This window comes from Leptonychotes weddellii, chromosome 4 (genome assembly GCF_054177405.1).
Source record: "Leptonychotes weddellii isolate Sample4059 chromosome 4, ASM5417740v2, whole genome shotgun sequence".
Taxonomy (NCBI): domain Eukaryota; kingdom Metazoa; phylum Chordata; class Mammalia; order Carnivora; family Phocidae; genus Leptonychotes; species Leptonychotes weddellii.
In genome coordinates this window covers 79,692,107-79,710,688 of record NC_138372.1, presented here as the reverse complement: position 1 = coordinate 79,710,688, position 18,582 = coordinate 79,692,107, and the positions used below count along the sequence as shown (strand labels likewise).

Here is an 18,582-nt window from a genome sequence, read left to right as displayed (position 1 = left end):
AGGGGAGGGGGGTGGGGGGATGGGTTAGCCTGGTGATGGGTAGTAAGGAGGGCATGTATTGAATGGAGCACTGGGTGTTATATGCAAACAAATAATCATGGAACACTACATCAAAAACTAATGATGTAATGTATGATGACTAACATAACATAATAAAATTAAAAAAAAAAGAAAATTTAAGAATTTTGCTTCAAATAAAAAAAGAAAGAAGAGTTAGCTTCTAAAACCACAGGTGGAACATAATGAAAAAGCCCCACACATGTGTTAAATAGTTCTCAAAACTGAAAACAATTCTTTGTTGTTCAAAATTAAAAATAAACTTGTAAGAAACAGTGACAAAAAGGAAAGATTCTAATGAACTGTTTAACGAAGTTTAAATGAACGATATCAATAACAGAGAATGACTCTTTGGACAAAGGACATAACTATTGCCATAAATTCTTTTACGTTTTCTTATTTTATTTATTTATTTATTTTTTTTTTAATGAACGTTTTCTTATTTTAGAGGGTATTCAACAAATATGAGCTCATTCTGGGAGAAGTAGTCTTAAATGGCTGTGTTTCTCCCACTTACTAAAATTTAGCACAATATGTATGAATTATAGTGGTACAAACAATCAGGGATTCTTTTTTTCCCTCACCTTTTATTTATGAAATACTCAGTACTTAGAAAAAAATCTTTGTATGGATCATGGCACATCAAGTCCTTATGGCCTTTATCTGAAAAATAGACAAACTGTATTGGAATTAAATTATATTTCATGCGCAGAGTACTTAGCACAATAATTGTTTAATAGGCTTGATAATGGGAAAATAATAAGTTTTTTTAATATACATTTCAGCTTCCTAGTGAATCTCCCCTTTTCTCATTCCAGTCTCATAGCTGTTGACCTCAACACAGTCTAATGTGACATCTTCCTCATGTAGTCTTCCAACAGTTGGGGTTTAAATGTAACGCAGAATTAAAGAGAAAAATTTCCATGGTCTGACAAATCAAAATTGCATCTCTTTTGTATAGTCAATTACAAATAAAATATCTCAGCACTTAAATTGGATGCTTTAGTTTAGATTTGATAACACTAATGGGTAGTAATCCTTTTCTGAGATTTCACAAGTAAAATGTTAAAATAGAAATGTAATGCAATCATGTACGCACCAGTTTTTCAGATAAGTAGAGATTTATCTTTAGGGATGTCACATTGTATACAGTCTTCTGTTGATATTTTTCTATTACAAAAAAAAAAGTGCTTTCTTTTTTGAAGTTTTTCTTCCTCTCTTTGTAATTCAGGAAACACATTTGCGTTTCTCTCAATTTCAGGGTCCAAAAGTGCTTTCTTTTTTGAAGTTTTTCTTCCTCTCTTTGTAATTCAGGAAACACATTTGCGTTTCTCTCAATTTCAGGGTCCTTGTTCTTATTCCTCTTGTTCTCCTCCTCCTCTCCTTCTGTCTCTCTGGTCCTCCTTCCTTCTCCCTACCTCTCTCTCCCCCCTTCCTCCTTGCCCTCAACCTCAACCTCCAGGCTTCCCTTCTGACCTCCCTCTCTCTAATAAATAGAGACAAATCTTTACATTCCTTTCACTTTTAGGGCAGTACCTCTTGAATGCAAAAACACTTAGAGGACTCTACTCGTAGTTTTCTCTTCTGCACTGTCTTCCGAAATCATTCATCCAAAGTCTTTACCTTGTTAACACTTACACCACTTGTGGTTGACTTTTTTTCCATAAAAATATTTGATTAGGTTTCAAAAAACATTTTGACAGAGAGTAGATGTTTATTATCTAAAAAAATACTAACTGCAATTTTCCTTTGTTCTTTAGTATTTGAAATATGTAATTGGTAAAAATTTAATTTTTACACAGTTCTTGGTTAATTATTATGCAACGTGAGGAACAATTCCTAGGTTTGTTTTTAAGTATCTACTTATTACAGTGCAAAAATGCCACTTCTGTTTATATTAAGTTTAAATTTCATGATTTCTTTAGCCATATTTTTAGTAAAGTTTCTCCAAATTCTATATCCTAAGTTTAAGATATCCTAAGATTTTAAAAAGTATAACAGTGGTTGCAAAACAAAACAAAGAGGGCACGTTCTGCATGGAGCACTGGGTGTTATACACAAACAATGAATCATGGAGCACTACATCTAAAACTGGTGATGTAGTGTATGGTGATTAACATAACAATAAAAAATTTTTTAAAATGAAATAGAAAATCACTTTTTCTAGTGTCACTCTTAAATTATTACCAATAGTCTGGAATCTGTACTCTCTTAATTCATTTTAATTGTGTTAGCATTCAGATACCTAGATAAATAAACAACTATTCTATGTACCTTGTGAATTTAGCCAGAAAAATAATATCAGGAAATTGAGTAGTAAATATTTTTGTAATCTTTTGTAATCAGTGAATATTTCAATAAAATTAAATTTAAAGATATTCTGATTAAAGAGCCCCTGGGAGTCATTGATGTCTCCATTTGAGAGAAACAGTGGGTGGCTTTGTAGAGAAAGCACTTGGAGGAGCCCAAGATCAGAGTTTCTTTTGACTAGCTACATGATTATGAGCTATAGGTTTCTCACCTTTGCAACTGATGGGCTACAACTGCACTATCAACTCTATGGAATGTTTGTAGTAATAAAATGACAAAATGAATGTAAAATGGATTTGTATATTGTCAAGCACTATGTCAATACAAATTGTTGTCATTATTATCACTGTTCTTGTGTTTATACGTAATTGGTTCTCTACCTCATAAAATATAAATTAGAGCAAAGTCATTAATTCATATTTGAATAACAAAAAGATTTCCAATTATATGGGAAGTATACTTTTAGAAAATAAGAGTTAAGGTATGGTATTTTCCAGCTTTTATGTCATTTCTTCTATGAGTTTTGAAGATGTTATCTAAATATCTTATTAAGGAGGACTATTAATAATCCTATTTTCTAATATTTCAGATTTAGTTCAATCATGAAAGAAAATGATAAATTGTAACTTAACCACCCATCTAGGAATCTAATTCAGAGACAACATTCTTGTTATTTTTTTATTGAATAAAATTGGAAATAGTAAATAGGTTATACTTGAGCTTTATGTGACTTAGTAAATGTGTTTTCATTTCTTTTATTCTTTCTTTAAATAATGATTTCTCAAATTGTTGATAGATGGAATTAATATGAAGGCAGTATCCACACTGTTATTTTTTTTTAATTTTACATATTAGGTATTTTTTATAGCAAATTAGTTGAAAATATATGGCATCTTCTTTGAAACTCAGTTGGACATATCTAATCATATGAATTATATTGCCAATGTTTGTAATAAAACCCAATGATCTCTGTCAGACTCCAAGATAAATTTAAGGACTTATTTTCTGGGAAAAAGTCCAAACTCTGGGATAATGATTATCAAACTTTATTTTGTAAAAAAAAATTATATTCGTAGTCTAAAGCAGCGACGATTTCTGAACTCATTTGTAGGACTTGGAAATTGTGATTCAGCACGTTTGAGGTGAAGCCCAGAAATCTCTTTGAGAAATACTAGTCTAGAAAATTTTTCTGCCAATCCATAATAATACAGAGAGAAAATCATATAAGTTATTTATTGGATTCATGTTTTATAAAGCATTATGAACAGTTGTGAAAACTTAATAAAGAATGATATCTGTAAAATATTGAAGATCTACAAATTAAAATTTTTCGTCTTATCAATATTTTCCTAACTTCAATATCTGTGCTTAATATTGGGTCTAGAAATTAATCATTCAAATAATGAATACAACCGTTCCTATTTGAGATCTCCCGTTTGTCTGAAAGTGACTTTTACATTATTTACTATACTGTAAGATTCCACTATGAAATAAGTGATTCTTAAGCCAATATCACTTTTTCCCATCGCTAATGACAAAACACTTTTTTCCCCATGTATTAGGGCTCACCAGGAGAACGTGGATCAGCAGGTACAGCTGGCCCAATTGGTTTGCCAGGGCGTCCAGGCCCCCAGGGTCCTCCTGGTCCAGCTGGAGAGAAAGGTGCTCCTGTAAGTAATTTCAAGGAGAAAATATATTATACTGCCATTCTGCACAAGTTATTACTTTTTATTCAAGGATATTAGTTCTTCATACTCCACTGCCTTCTCTCTGCATATGTGCCTGGCATAGAAACACACTTCTTTTTATATTTATAATAGAGAAAATTTCAAATTCAATTAAATGAGATGACATTTTCCCACACTTTATGAAACTCTAAGACCTGTGAGGGAGTTGGATATTATTAATGTAAAAGGCTTCTGATTTTCCTCCTTTTAAAAAATAAAATTGGAGTTTTGATTAAAACTATACTTTGCTGCTTTATATTAGGAAAGTGTGCACTTTTCACTCCTCTTGTATTACAACTTCATATCCAATATTTCCAAAGTCTGTAAGTGAAACCCACAGAAAGTGGCTGCCCACCTCATGTAATTTGAGTTTTGATCTAAAGTGAATGAGATGGGAAATATCTAACCAATTATTTTATCTTATATTTATTGGATTTAATAACTTTATTTTTAAATGATTGTGGGCTATATTCTATTCATTAGGCTTATGTTTCTTTGTCAAGATTTCTTCTCGGTTTCTGTTTCTGCTTTTTATTTAATCATATTAATTTTCTTAAAAAAATTCTCATTCTCCAAGATTAAAACACAAACTCATTCAATAAAGGTGGATAAAATGGTTGACCATAATACATAAAAATAGGAGTTCAGGACTTTTGTATATATTTAAGTCTTAATATGTATAACCTAGTTTAAAACTAACTGATTTATTACTAAGACTTTAGTTTTAGCAAGTTGCTTTCATTGTCCATGCATTTTTCTCTCACTACTGTTTGTGATATTGTTTCCAAATTAAAATGCTTGTTCTCTGTGATCTACTACCTTTCAGAAATATTAGAATGGGGTCATACCAACTGTAGATAGATTTTTTGGTGACAAAAAAGCACTTTTATTTGCTGAGAAAGTTTTTAAAGCAACATATTTCCAACTTAGTAAATATGTTGAAAATGTAGACATTGTTTTCTGAGATGTTAACAAGTACGAAAAAATCATTCTTTGCCCCCCCCTTACAAACTGTGTAACTTCCTATGAACTTTTATAGTATGTTGTGCTTGAGAAAGGGATAGAAAAGACAGACTTAGGCCTTGTCCTAGAAGTTCACTCAAAAATCCAGGGTACCCATATCTTGGCACAACACAGTGAAGAATGCATACAGAATAAAAAGATACACATTTCTTCTTATGCAAATTGAAAATACACTAATAAGAGAAGTCAAGGATTTTGTGAAGATAATATATTAAAATGCTGGGTTTTAAAGTGGTTAAATACCTTAGTTTTATGAAGAAAAAAAGGAAAATCTTGAAGCAAAGATAAAATTTGGAAAAGTTCTGAAAGTAATAATAAAAGATTAGTTTTGTAAAATAGAGGAGACATTATTAACAGAAGGCCTTCCTTGTAAAAGCTGAGATCTGGGCTTGGGTTTCATTGGTGATTGATGATACAATGACTAAGAAGGGGAAAAAGATGCTCTGCCCTTTTGTCCTCTCTCAATTATTCCCACCACCAACAAAAATTCCAAGATGTTCATTCTGTTTTCCTTTTGTTCAACAAATAGTTATTGAGAACAACTCAGTGCAGTGCACTGTATTAGTTAGTATTTTTGAAGAAGGTGTCTATTTAGGGATAGTGTAAAATGGTTATACAAGTGTTACGGGAAAGTACCCACAGACCTCCATGCAGAGGTTTAGCAAAAACTGATGAAAATGTTGGCTAATATGTTAAGTGCGGTCTTTTACTTCTTCCTAAATCCAAATATAAATTTGGGATCTTAACTCCTCTGAGCAACTTGTGTTATAAAAATGTTATATAATTATTAGTAGGCTAAGGCTTGCATAAAAAAAAAAGATAAGATGGGGGAATCTGTTGAAGGCAAGTCCTTGGCTAACTTAACCACCAATCTACCTCCTTGGAAGGAAGAAAATGGAAAACAAGCGCCAGGAATATCCACATGACTTACTTAAGGCAATAACTGTGGCCTAATCTCTATCCCCAAATTAATCAGTGTCAGGATTGTAAATCTGAGAGCTACTTAGAGTAAGAGCCATGTTAGGAGGCATATTATTGAATTCCCATGTTATGCACTATTGAGGGAGGAGAATAAAGGTTTGGACTCTCCTTTAGGGGGAATCATAATCGTGGGAGTTTTGAAAGACTCAAGTAAGAGAGAGAGAGAGTAAAAGAGCCCATGACCAAGAAACAGACTTTTAACTACAGAGAACAAACTGATGGTCACCAGAGGGGAGGTGGGGGGCGGATGGGTTAAATAGGTGATGGGGATTAAGGAGGGCACTTGTCATGATGAGCACTGGGTGATGTATGGAAGTGTTGAATCACTATATTGTACACCTGAAACTAATATTACACTGTATGTTAACCAACTGGAATTTAAATAAAAACTCTAAAAAAAAAAAAGAGCCATGAGTGATAGAAAATATATCCAGGGCACACCATCATGTAGGCCTGAGAGTAAAGAGTCTCCTTGTTGAATATTGTAAAAGATCAATAATACTCAAAGCCGAGTAAAAGCAAAAAGAGAGATGGGGACTTGGCCTGTTGGGCATTTGTGATCTCTGGGTAATTACAGTGGGATTCAAAAGAAGGCTGGTGATTAAAGGAATGGGATTGGTACAGGTCGAGCAGCCCCAGTAAGCCATGTGGCTAAAAAATACGGGGGCAGTAGGTAGAAGTACAAGCAGAATTGAATGCATTTCCTCTTATTATGATGATACACATATATTTATTGCTTAACCAATATGAGAAAAGTATCAGTGAAGATTAAAGAAGTTAAGGGTGTCAGAGTAAACTAGAGCTGCCAGCTTCAGCCAATCAGAATTGGACTGGGAATTCAGGTCTATTATTTGTTTAGTTCCTGATTTTGGCTAAGTTATTAAATACCCCAATGCCTCTAAAAAGAAGATATCCACGATATTTTGTGAGGATTAGATGAAATTATAGTCCTAAATTACTTTGTAGAATTGTGATAAGAAGTCTTCACTGAACCATCATCAACATCATCTTGTGTGTGGACCAGAGTTGTCATTAAAAAGGATGGATTTTTAACCAGGAAATAGACGCATACATTGGCTTTTGAATAAGGAGGGATGGATTTGGTGAATTATAATACAAGTTGAGGGTATAGGCTAAATACAAGATCATGCCAAGTCAAACATAGGACATGGCGATGAGTAGCTGCTTCTATCAAAATTTTAAGCTGAGATTCAGCTATTAACATTAGTGAAAGGGTAGAAGGGATGAAATAAAGACAGCTTAAGGAAAGATGGATGATGTTTCTGATAGTCCTGTAGATTGAAGGCCGAGAGATGCATACATAATGGAGGAAGAGTTTGTCATCTTGCAGAGTTGTAAATGAAGAATCTAAATTTAGTGTGGTGTAGAGCAGTTGGAAGATTTTTCCTGACTCCACGCAGAACAGAATCAGAAGAAATAAATAGCAGGTGGTTCTTGGCTAGAGATCATGTGTACTATAATGAAGGCAGATAAGAATTAATCTGTCTTATTTATGGATACTCTTGTATAAAACAATCGATTTTTGGAGTTTAGGCTCTAAAGGAAATCTAAATTTAAGGAAAAGTATCTGAATCAGCTGATGTGTTTAAAATGATGAAATTCACTATGAATAACACAGCACATCTTACAAGCATAAATAGGTGTGAGATATTGTAATATTTGATTTAAAGGTAATAAAAAGTCTCCAAGGTGACATCAAGGGTATGTCTTAAATGATAATTAGGGCTAGTTTTGAAAGACAAGAGCATATGGAATCTAGGAAATGAATAAATCAGAGTTCACAAGTTAACTTTGTTTTATAGATATGTTGTTATTTTTGTTGTCATTAATAATTCAACAAATATTCCCTAAGTGGCCACTCTGGGCCACAGGCCAAAGGGATGCAATGGATTACAAAAACAGACATAGTTTCTGCCCTCATACGATTTATTATCTGATGGGACAATTAGATAATAAGCAAAGAATCCCTAAGTACGTGTATGGTTACAAACCCTGGTTAGTGATATGAAAGGAATGTACTGGTATATGTCAGCTTGTAGCACAGGGAACTGAGCTGGAATCAGGTCTTTTCCTTGGACAGGACACCGATGATGGAGCGTAAAAGATGAAGAGGAATTGTCTAGGTGAAGGGTCCTCCTAGGCGTCTTCAGGCCAAGTAACCAGAGGGTCATGGAATCAGGTTTAACTGAAAAAAGGTCTAGAGGGGTTGGAATGCAGAGAGCAAGTGCAAGGGGAGGCTAGATGCCGCTGGGCAGGTAATAGGAGGCAGATAACGGTAGACCACACTAGCGGCGTGGTCTTTTTTTTTAGGAATGGTAAACAAGTAATTTGAAGAATTTTGATAAGATGATCTGACTGTCTCTCTGATTACAGCATGGGGAATAGTTTGCAGGTAAGAATAGATGTGAGAAAGGAAAAAAGGTTATTTCAGTCGTTCAAAAGAAGGCTACTGGTATTTTGGGATAAGGTGTTAGTGGTGGAGATAAAGTGAAGTAACTATATTCAGGAGGTAAGACAGATAAAACTTAATCATTGTGAAGGGACAGGAAGTGGTAAGGGAAGGGGGTTGGGGAGCAGGGTAACGCAAAGGCAGGAACTAATGACTTGTGGATTCCCAAACCCTATAACAAGAGAAATGAGTCACTGAGAGCAAGCAGATATGTATACGTTATGCAAAACTGAGGAAATCTTGACTTTTAGGAAATAATTTATTTTACACTCTGTAAGAACTCTTAATGGAAAATAATGTCATCATTATCAAGGCACTATTTTCTTTAATTACACAACAGAGGTAAATTTAAAAACGGGAAAATAATGCCATTGTCAAAAAATAAAGAAAACTAACAGCCTTGTCATTTTGAATCAGTAAAAGCAGCAATGAATTAAAATATAAAAATGTAGGAAAATCCATAACACATTTGTTAAAAAGAGAAAAAGCTGATGCATAAAGCATAAAGCTGGGGATATGAGCAAATGCATTTTATGATTTTTTTGGCCCAGCTATTTCAGTAACCTCACAACATCAAACATCTGACTTATCAATATATAATGCTTGATTAGAAAATATGTGTTTGAAGGAAAAATTCTCAGTTGGGTCTTAATTACTTTCGTGGACCATAGCCTGAGATTTAGAAATTATTAACAAGGATGGTATTCTTAGTCAGGAAAGAATGTAGGGATCTTTGTGTCGTCATTTGCTACTTGAACATATTTTTTTCTTGGTAACATTAATTTCTCTCTCAAATATGGGACCCAGAGGCTGACTGTTGAAGTTGCACTTAAAAATTGTAATAAACAGCTAACTTACAGGTTTCTTACAGCAAAGTAATGGTCTGCTGGATTTTCAATACAGGGAGAAAAAGGTCCCCAAGGGCCCGCTGGGAGAGATGGAGTCCAAGGCCCTGTGGGTCTCCCAGGGCCTGCTGGGCCAGCGGGCTCCCCTGGAGAAGATGGGGACAAGGTTGGTATTCTTTACTCATGTTAGTACCTCCTGTGAAAATTTAATTTTTTTCAAGAAGCCTAGATATGTTTCTGAAGATTAGGTAACAAATCTTAAGATGGCTTTTTCGAAGTTTCATACATGGTTCATGCGCTCAAAGATTTCAGTTTAGTGTGAGTAATATTATCTATCCACGAAATAGTATGTGGGATGTAAACAAAAAAAGAGAACACAAAAACAAAGGTGGGGGGGAAAATAGCAGATGCCAAAACTGCTTATTTATTTAAATATATAGCTTCTGAAATAAATGTGAAACTAATTTAGTTATTTGTATATACTTATGACTTGTGTCTTGGATATTGCAAAGGAAGACTTAAGAATGGGTCACATACCTGTTTGCTAATACTGTACTGAATACAGGGCTGTGTTGTTAAGTGTATGAATTTAATGTGTCTTCTAATATTATTGTGAAATGCCATAACACAATTTATGAACCAGTAATCTGATAATGTGCAACATTTTAGCATTTGGAAGACCAGAGGAAAAAAATTAAGTAATTTTTGATTAATGCGTAATTATATTCTTGTATGAATCAAAGTACTTCCATTAAGAGTTTATAGTGTAAGATATGTTAAGAAAAAAAAAAAAAGAAGAAGAAGAAGGTAGCGGGAGGGGAGGAATGAAGCGGGGGAAATCGGAGGGGTGGACGAACCATGAGAGAAGATGGACTCTGAAAAACAAACTGAGGGTTCTAGAGGGGAGGGGGAGGGGAGGATGGGTTAGCCTGGTGGTGGGTGTTGAGGAGGGCACGTTCTGCATGGAGCACTGGGTGTTGTGCACGAACAATGAATCATGGAACACTTCATCTAGAACTAATGATGTAATGTATGGGGATTAACATAAGAATAAAAAAAAATTGAATTTAAAAAAAAAAAAGAGTTTATAGTGTTGATATTTTAGACAAAATTGATTTTGTGAATTAAAAATCCAGTTGCAATATTCCTCAAAGTTCGGTTGACTTTTGGTTGTCAACACTAGAAGGAGAGAAGCAGAGAAAACCCATGATTTCACAATTTAAAGTGACATTAAACACTAGCACATAATTACATTAAAGTCAAATTTAATAATGGGATGATAGTGATGACAATTGCAATGGCAGGCATGACATATTAGAAATAAACTTTAACTTAAATCTTTCCAATACAGGGTGAAATTGGTGAACCGGGACAGAAAGGCAGCAAGGGTGACAAAGGAGAAAATGTGAGTTTCCTAGTTCTTACTGAGGGACATTATTCATTCAACTTTTTTTTTTTTGCTATTAACCGTGGATATTTTCCCATAGTACTAGCTACTTATAATATCCATACTATATTACCTCTTTGGCAACAATTCAGGTAAGATTCAGTCAATTCTAATTAAGCCTCTTTCTGATGTTATGTATTAAGATATGTAATAATTCCAACCCTGAAAGCCTCGCAATGAGACTAAGTCACCAGCAAGTTTGCCCTCCATTGCTTTTGCATCATTAATTCATATATCCCTGTGGTTTAAAGAGAAATCATGTCTTAGTGTGGTTATAAAAAAGGATTTTGACCTGGTGGAAACTTGAAAGTGTCTCAGGTACCCCGAAGTCGTATGAACTGTGCTTTCGGAACCTTTGCTTTAAGTACTCTTTCCAACAGGTGGCAGTAATTACGAACAGTGATTGTTTTTCTTTAGTGCTCGGATCTTTTATAGTGACTGATCAGTTATTTATGTAAAAAAAAGGGCAGTTAAGAAGAAATATTTATGCATGTAAGACTCATAAACATATTGAGATCTCTTGCTCAAAAGAAGGAGTTCTGGTATACTTAATATATAAACTAAGTTTGCATGTGTTTTCATATGAAGGAAATGCAGATTTTCATGTATCACTACATTCTGTCTGTATAGAATCCCCCAATCCCAATATTCATTTAAAAGGTAGTGTTTAGACAAATCTTTTAAGTGCTCTGAATGATGCATATCTCATTAAAGAAATCTGGCATTTTGAAAAATTTCAAATATGAAACTTCAGTGTCTTAGCATAAAAATCCATTTTTAAATATCCACATTGCAGATGAGAGTGCTTTCAATAATAACTAGCAATTTAAAGCTGATTGCAAATACGCAAGTCTGAGTCTCAAGAAGTAAAACAAATAATGTTTGACTGCACTAAATGCAAAAGGCTTCTTTTCTTTTCTATAGAAATGTAGAGATGCATAATGGATTTTGATGAACCAAATGTTCTGTGCTGTTATAGCTGAGGCTCTTCTGTCTTCAGTTTCAAAATTACTGATTTTTATCTCACCCCAGGGTCCTCCTGGTCCCCCAGGTCTTCAAGGTCCCGTTGGTGCCCCTGGCATTGCTGTAAGTACTCTTCTTGTTCAGCAAATTTATGTCTTCACAGTTCCCTGATTAAATTTATGATCTGTCACGTAACCAGTTGATTTTGTGTGGTGATGAGTTTGTGCGTTTAACATTGAATCAAGTTTAAATTATCTAATATAATAACCAAGCTGATCTTTATAAACAAAAGATGTTGTGACTTCGTTTGAAAAAAAAATAATAACCAGTTGAAAGTACTTAATTTGTAGTAAATTCTGAACATCATTTCCCCCTAGTTAGACAGCTTTTACGTCACTTGGTATACATGAGAAAATCAAAATCAGCCATACGTCAGAAACAAAGAATGTAAACCACACAAACAATGGTGTCTTTATAGAAGATAATGGAAATTTAATCTTTTTACTTGGTTACTTGTAAATAGACCAGCTTTGATTAAATTAGAAATGACTATATTTTTATGATGACTTGTATCAGAATCTTGATGTTTTTAGTTTGTGATCATTTTCATTGCTCTACTCTAGGGAGGTGATGGTGAGCCGGGTCCCAGAGGTCAACAGGGGATGTTTGGACAAAAAGGTGATGAGGGTGCCAGAGGTTTCCCAGGACCTCCTGGTCCCATAGGTCTTCAGGTAAGATGCTCTCTGCATTATGTACTCAGTCATGTCCACCTACTTCTCACACCAGCTTTTCTGGTGGACGTAAAACCAAGTAGCCTTCCTTGTTCTATGTAGGAACTTGGATACAATGTTTAGCCATAATGACTGTTTTACTTAAATGTTAGCCCCACCTTAGGTATCATACCTCCTTTCTTCATTCTCATTTTGTTTAAAAATGAACTACAACATTTTTTAAGGCTGATCTTTAAAAGTGAAAGGTTAGAAGCGTGCTTTTGCAGGTCTCATAGCAAAAAATGAGTACTTCAGATAGCTAGCAAAAATTAAAAGCATTTTGAGAAAGAGCAAACTTCAATCACTACTACCAACAGACACTGTCAAGAGCGAATTTTGAACAATAATAGGTAAAATAAACAATTAACAATGGATCGATCATTTAAAATAACTTATTTTAAATTATGATTTGCATTTTATGAAGCATATTCAAGACAAGAAATTTGAAATTGCAAATCATTCAAATTTTCATTCAAATATGTCTTAAAACTGGACTCTTAAGCAACACTGTGTGTAGTAGACATCTCCTATTCTTAGTTGTTTTTCCACTCTTCCATGTGATGTTCACTGCTTCCTCCAAACTTTGGAAACATCTGGCTTTCTTCTTGCACAGGCTTATTCTATACCTACCTAGTGATCCTCTGGAAGATTATAAAGTTTTGTTTTAAATGATATTTGGGTACCATATGGGTATGAGCTATGCCACATTAGCAATTTTAGAAATGGTTAAATTAAATCATCTAGTTCACTGTCCTTAACCATTTGTGAAATTGTAGAAAAGTAAATAAAAGTTGAATTTATATAAATTTAATTTTTCATCTTTATTTTCATAAGTAAAGTCACAGAATACTGGTTTCTAATATTAAAAGCTTATTATATACATACTTATACAGATTATATTATAAATAACATAATTAATTATATTATCATAGTTATTATTGTTCTAACAGTCAATGGATGTCCCCCAGTGAACATGATAATTGTAATTTTCCACTTTTATTTTAATGCCAAAATAATTCTTTTTAGACTTGGAAGTGCAAAAACTTCATGTTCATATTTGTGTTTACCTCTTTTGTATTTATTAGACAAAAATAAATAAGCAATTATGATTACAAAATATGAGCATGTGTGAGAAACACACATATTTGAAAACAACAACAAGGCATTCAAAATCAGATTGCCAGTGGATATGTTACCATTCATTTTCTGCTTTCTCATTTCACTGATTACTCTGATTCTATAAGGTTGTAATTTAGGAGTTTAGTTCTCATGATTAAAGAAGATGCCTTGCAGTTTATATTTATAAAATATTAAATGAATAATCACTTTCATTTCTACAATGTAAGGAATCTGCTCTTTGATGAGGGTGACTCAAGAAACTAGTTCACTACAAAATTGATTATATTTTCCCACAGCTACCTCTTTAAATCAGGAATCTGAAAAGATGCTAATGTAATTAACATGTTCACAATTGCATCTGATTCCTTTAATAGAGTCTTCATAGCAGAATAGATACTGGCAATTATAATACATAAATAATAATAATCTAATATTCTGGTTAAGTGACTTGATTTTTCAATTTGATGTTTATAATTTATCTGCATTTGAAGGAGACCTATAGAACTATAGTTCTTGGCTTAAATTCATTTTTTTTTATTTTATCACTTAAGTGGCAAATGATTTTAAATTTACAGACCTTTAAACAGAGTATCTCCATGCATAAATTATTCCTTAGGAGAAAGTTGGGACATATGAAAACTGATTAACACTGTAGTACCATTTAGCACATTTAGTTTCCAGCAACAAAAGAATTTGAGTCATTATGTCTCTATTAATTTTAATGATAAGAACATTCTGTCTTAATCAGCTTAAACTATAACCAGACTTCATCAGAAAGAAAGAAAGATTTCAATGTTTTTCTATTGGGAGGTCTCTATTGAGCTAATATCAGGAATACTCTTATGGGGGCACCTGGGTAGCTCAGTCGGTTAAGCATCTGCCTTCGGCTCAGGTCATGATCCCAGGGTCCTGGAATAGAGTCTCACATCGGGCTCCCTGCTAAGCAGCAAGCCTGCTTCTCCCTCTCCCTCTGCTGCTCCCCCCTGCTTGTTCATTCTCTCTCTCTCTCTCTGTCAAATAAATAAATAAAATCTTTAAAAAAAAAAAAAAGGAATACTCATGCATAAAAAGAAGCTGGCAATGCAGAACTGTTTTTGTTATAGAAATAAAAGAAAACTATGAATTCTACTATTTATATACTATTCAATTTGGGGATTCCAAATCAGATTTACTCTATGCTAAAAGGAGATGGAAAGGTAGACAAAAAAATAAGGAATGTGATTATTAATTTATGTAGTGTTTATGAGAACTTATAAACTTTAAGAACTTATAAATTTTAAGAACTTATAAACTTTAAACTGTAAGAACTTAGAAGAACTTAAGGGGCACCTGGCTGGCTCAGTCAGTTAAGCATCTGCCTTCAGCTCAGGTCATGATCTCAGGGTCCTGGGATTGAGCCCCCCATCAGGCTCCCTGCTCGGCAGGGAGCCTGCTTCTCCCTCTCCCTCTGCCTGCCGCCCCCCCTGCTTGTGCTCTCTCTCTCTCTGTCAAATAAATAAATAAAATCTTCAAAAAAATGAACTTATAAGAACTTAGAACTTACAAACTTTAAATTATAAGAACTTAAACTTACGTGTAAGTTGCAATGCATGATACTTAACAAAATGGACTTAAAATGAAATATTAAATGTTAAAATCTACTTGCCTGTTCAAGAATTTAAGTTTGTGTGCTCTATAAATGAATTATAATTTCTGAGGTTGTGCATCTTGGAATCTGAAATTTTAGCAATCTCTCCCAGCTAGTTTTTAGGCAGGCTAAAATCCAAACTACTGCCTGGCTGTGTCCTCCCAGGAACTTCTCTAGTGATTCTAGAAGCTGCTATCAGATTATATTAACCAATTGGGAAGTATTTACAACTGACTATTTTCCTAGACATCCTAGTGACATTTGAGGAGAAAAAAATGAAATCCTGGTGTATGTTGTCCATTATAAATCAGTAATGAAGATTTTGTCATAAAAATAAATATATGCCACATAAAAAAAAAGTGTTTACAAATATACTCAGTAAAGTACCTCTGAGAGGTAGTCCCAAACTGGGAGTCATGTGGAATTAGTAGGTCATAAAAACAATTTAGTTGGTTATTACCAGGGTTTTAAAAAAATGAAATATAACAGGATAAGGTAAAACAATATAAATATCAAAGATCATCATCTATGCATTAAAGGTATTATTTTTTGAAACTCATCTTTCAACCATTTTGCATGTGCACAGTTAGAGGGTAATAAGTGAAATGTATTTATTACTGTGGGTCATGGTCAAATAATTTGCAGGCACTGCGCTGTAGTGCCAAGTCAATAATTTTACTAAAGTACCAGCACAGATTTAGAGCTTTTGTGCTGTGTATTTTTATTTCTTAAATAGATTATATCTGAAATGCTATTGTACAAATATTAAAAATAAAATATGTGTAGAGTGTATAAGGTATAAATAAATAATGGTATAATACTAAAACACTTAAAAATTAAAACAATTCATAATCTTACCATATTAAAAACTATTGCCACTTTCACTATTTCTGTCCAATAATTATCATACCTATTTTATTTTATTTTTTTATTTTTTTTGTTAAAGATTTTATTTATTTATTTGAGAGAGAGAGAATGAGAGACAGAGAGCATGAGAGGGAGGAGGGTCAGAGGGAGAAGCAGACTCCCTGCCAAGCAGAGAGCCCGATGCGGGACTTGATCCCGGGACTCCAGGATCATGACCTGAGCCGAAGGCAGTCGCTTAACCAACTGAGCCACCCAGGCGCCCTATCATACCTATTTTAAACACATATTTCACACATAAATTCATACTATGCATATTTACTTATATATATTTTATTACTTATATATGCTTAATATTTAGAGTATTAGTATCATATTAATAATCCTATAATATTCCATTAGCTTATGTAACCAAATTGATTTAGCTATGTTTTCTATGATTAAAATTTTGGAATAATTGAGAATTTTAATTGTCATCGCTCCTGTTATAATAAACACTTTATCATGTAGTTTTCCTGTTGATTTATTTTCTTAGAATTCATTCATTCATCACTAATTCGACATTTTATTGAAATCCTAGTTTTTGCCTGATCCTCTGCTAACTGCTAGACATAAAATATTGACACCTACCCTAAAGTAGCTTATGATTGTAAGTACATAAATAAGTGGCATCATTGTGTTTTTAGGTATACAATTCAAGTATGTGCAAAGTTATGTTGAGATATGAAAGAAGAAATATAAACAATTTTGCATGGAAGAGCTAGTTCAGAAGACCAACAGGAAGTAAAATAATTTCCCCATAAAGACATAGGTGAAATTTGAGTGTAACCTGCTCTGAGTTTATTCTGTAACACAGAGCCCTTCCTAAAGCAATGACACTGCAACTGGATATAAAGGAAATGAATTTGAGAGAAAAAAGGAAGTACAATACACCAGGTTTTATGACCTTGTAGATTTCTAGGACTACAAGTCAAAGTAGATATTTATAACCCTGGAGATGTATTGGAATAACCCTGGAATATTTATTTTCTTTTTTTAAAAAAAGATTTATTTATTTGAGAGAGAGAAAGAGAGCAAGAGCAGCTGGGGGTGGGGGCGGGCAGAGGGAGAATGAGAAGCAGACTCCTGGGCTAAGCAGGGAGCCCGTGGGGCTGGATCCCAGGACCCCGCGATCATGACCTGAGTGGAAATCAAGAGTCAGTCACCCAACCAACTGCACCACCAGGCGCCCCTGGAATATTTATTTTCAAAAGAGTTTTGTCAAATTGGTACATAACTATAAAAACCTCACTTGGATAGGATATTCTAAAATAATTTGGGACAAGATTTTTCAGAAAATCCTTGCAATGGCAGTCCTATATACTACTTATAAAAGATGGAACAAATGATTAAGTGTCCATGAATTCCCAGACTAAATTATGTATTTAGTGCTTGTAACTAAAATCAAACAGTATAATATTATACAAAACATAAATTTTATTTGTAAATATAGGTATAAGATTTTATTATATGTAGTTAATACTTGCATTGTAAACATTTTAACAGATGACAGTTTCTGAATCTTAATTTTCTGTTTTTATTTGGTTTTATATCTAATTCTGGCTGTATACTAGAAATTGGCCTAAAGTTTCTTTTTAAATACATGAGTGACTTTTACTGTCTTCCTATTATATTTTCTTAGGGTCTGCCGGGCCCACCTGGTGAAAAAGGTGAAAATGGGGATGTTGGTCCCATGGTAAGTTTATATCTTTCAGGATATTATGGATATTGTGAATTTTCACATTATTGTTATCTTTCTTCAGGTTTAGTAATAGGAACAAAGTAGTCCTAAAGGCCATGATTTTTCAGATCGATGCCTCCCCCTTCCTCCACCCAACATGTACCTGCGACCATTGGAGACTTTCAGCAAATATCTCTCTTTCTGTTTTCTTTCTCACTTTTAAGTAATATTATATGTATACATGGCATTACTGGTTGATATGTTGTTATCTATATTTTTATTTCTAAGTGTGTGTATTATTGACATGTATATAAACTGCCAAACTTCAGTTATTTATTAGTTTTTAGCTACAGACTTTGAAGTGGACCAGGTAAAGAGTAGGTAATAGTCACCCATGATTTGGATAATTAGCAAATGTTAACACAGTATTAAATATTAATTGTACTTTGCAACAAATTCTTAATTTAATAAGGAATTCCATCCAAATTAGAATGTTATAACAAAATAATTTGCACTTACTGATTCTGGCTTTCTGCTCTAAGTATAAATCTAACAGTTCACTGAAACTTTGAAATATATATATTTGTTTATTGAGCATTACCTTGGATAAGGAAACAATTATCCAAGGTAATTGAAATCTATAATGAAATATAATGAAT

The 18,582-nt window shown here is 33.5% G+C and overlaps 1 protein-coding gene across 1 annotated transcript in view; it reads left to right on the top strand.

Annotated features, from left to right (window-relative positions):
• Positions 1-18,582, top strand: part of COL11A1 (collagen type XI alpha 1 chain) — a 196,795-nt gene that overhangs the window by 139,630 nt on the left and 38,583 nt on the right. Inside the window, exons 41-46 of the mRNA XM_081817102.1 lie at positions 3,930-4,037; positions 9,472-9,579; positions 10,765-10,818; positions 11,893-11,946; positions 12,447-12,554; positions 17,885-17,938. Of these exons, the coding sequence (XP_081673228.1) occupies positions 3,930-4,037; positions 9,472-9,579; positions 10,765-10,818; positions 11,893-11,946; positions 12,447-12,554; positions 17,885-17,938 (486 nt within the window). The remainder of the gene's footprint in view (positions 1-3,929; positions 4,038-9,471; positions 9,580-10,764; positions 10,819-11,892; positions 11,947-12,446; positions 12,555-17,884; positions 17,939-18,582) is intronic.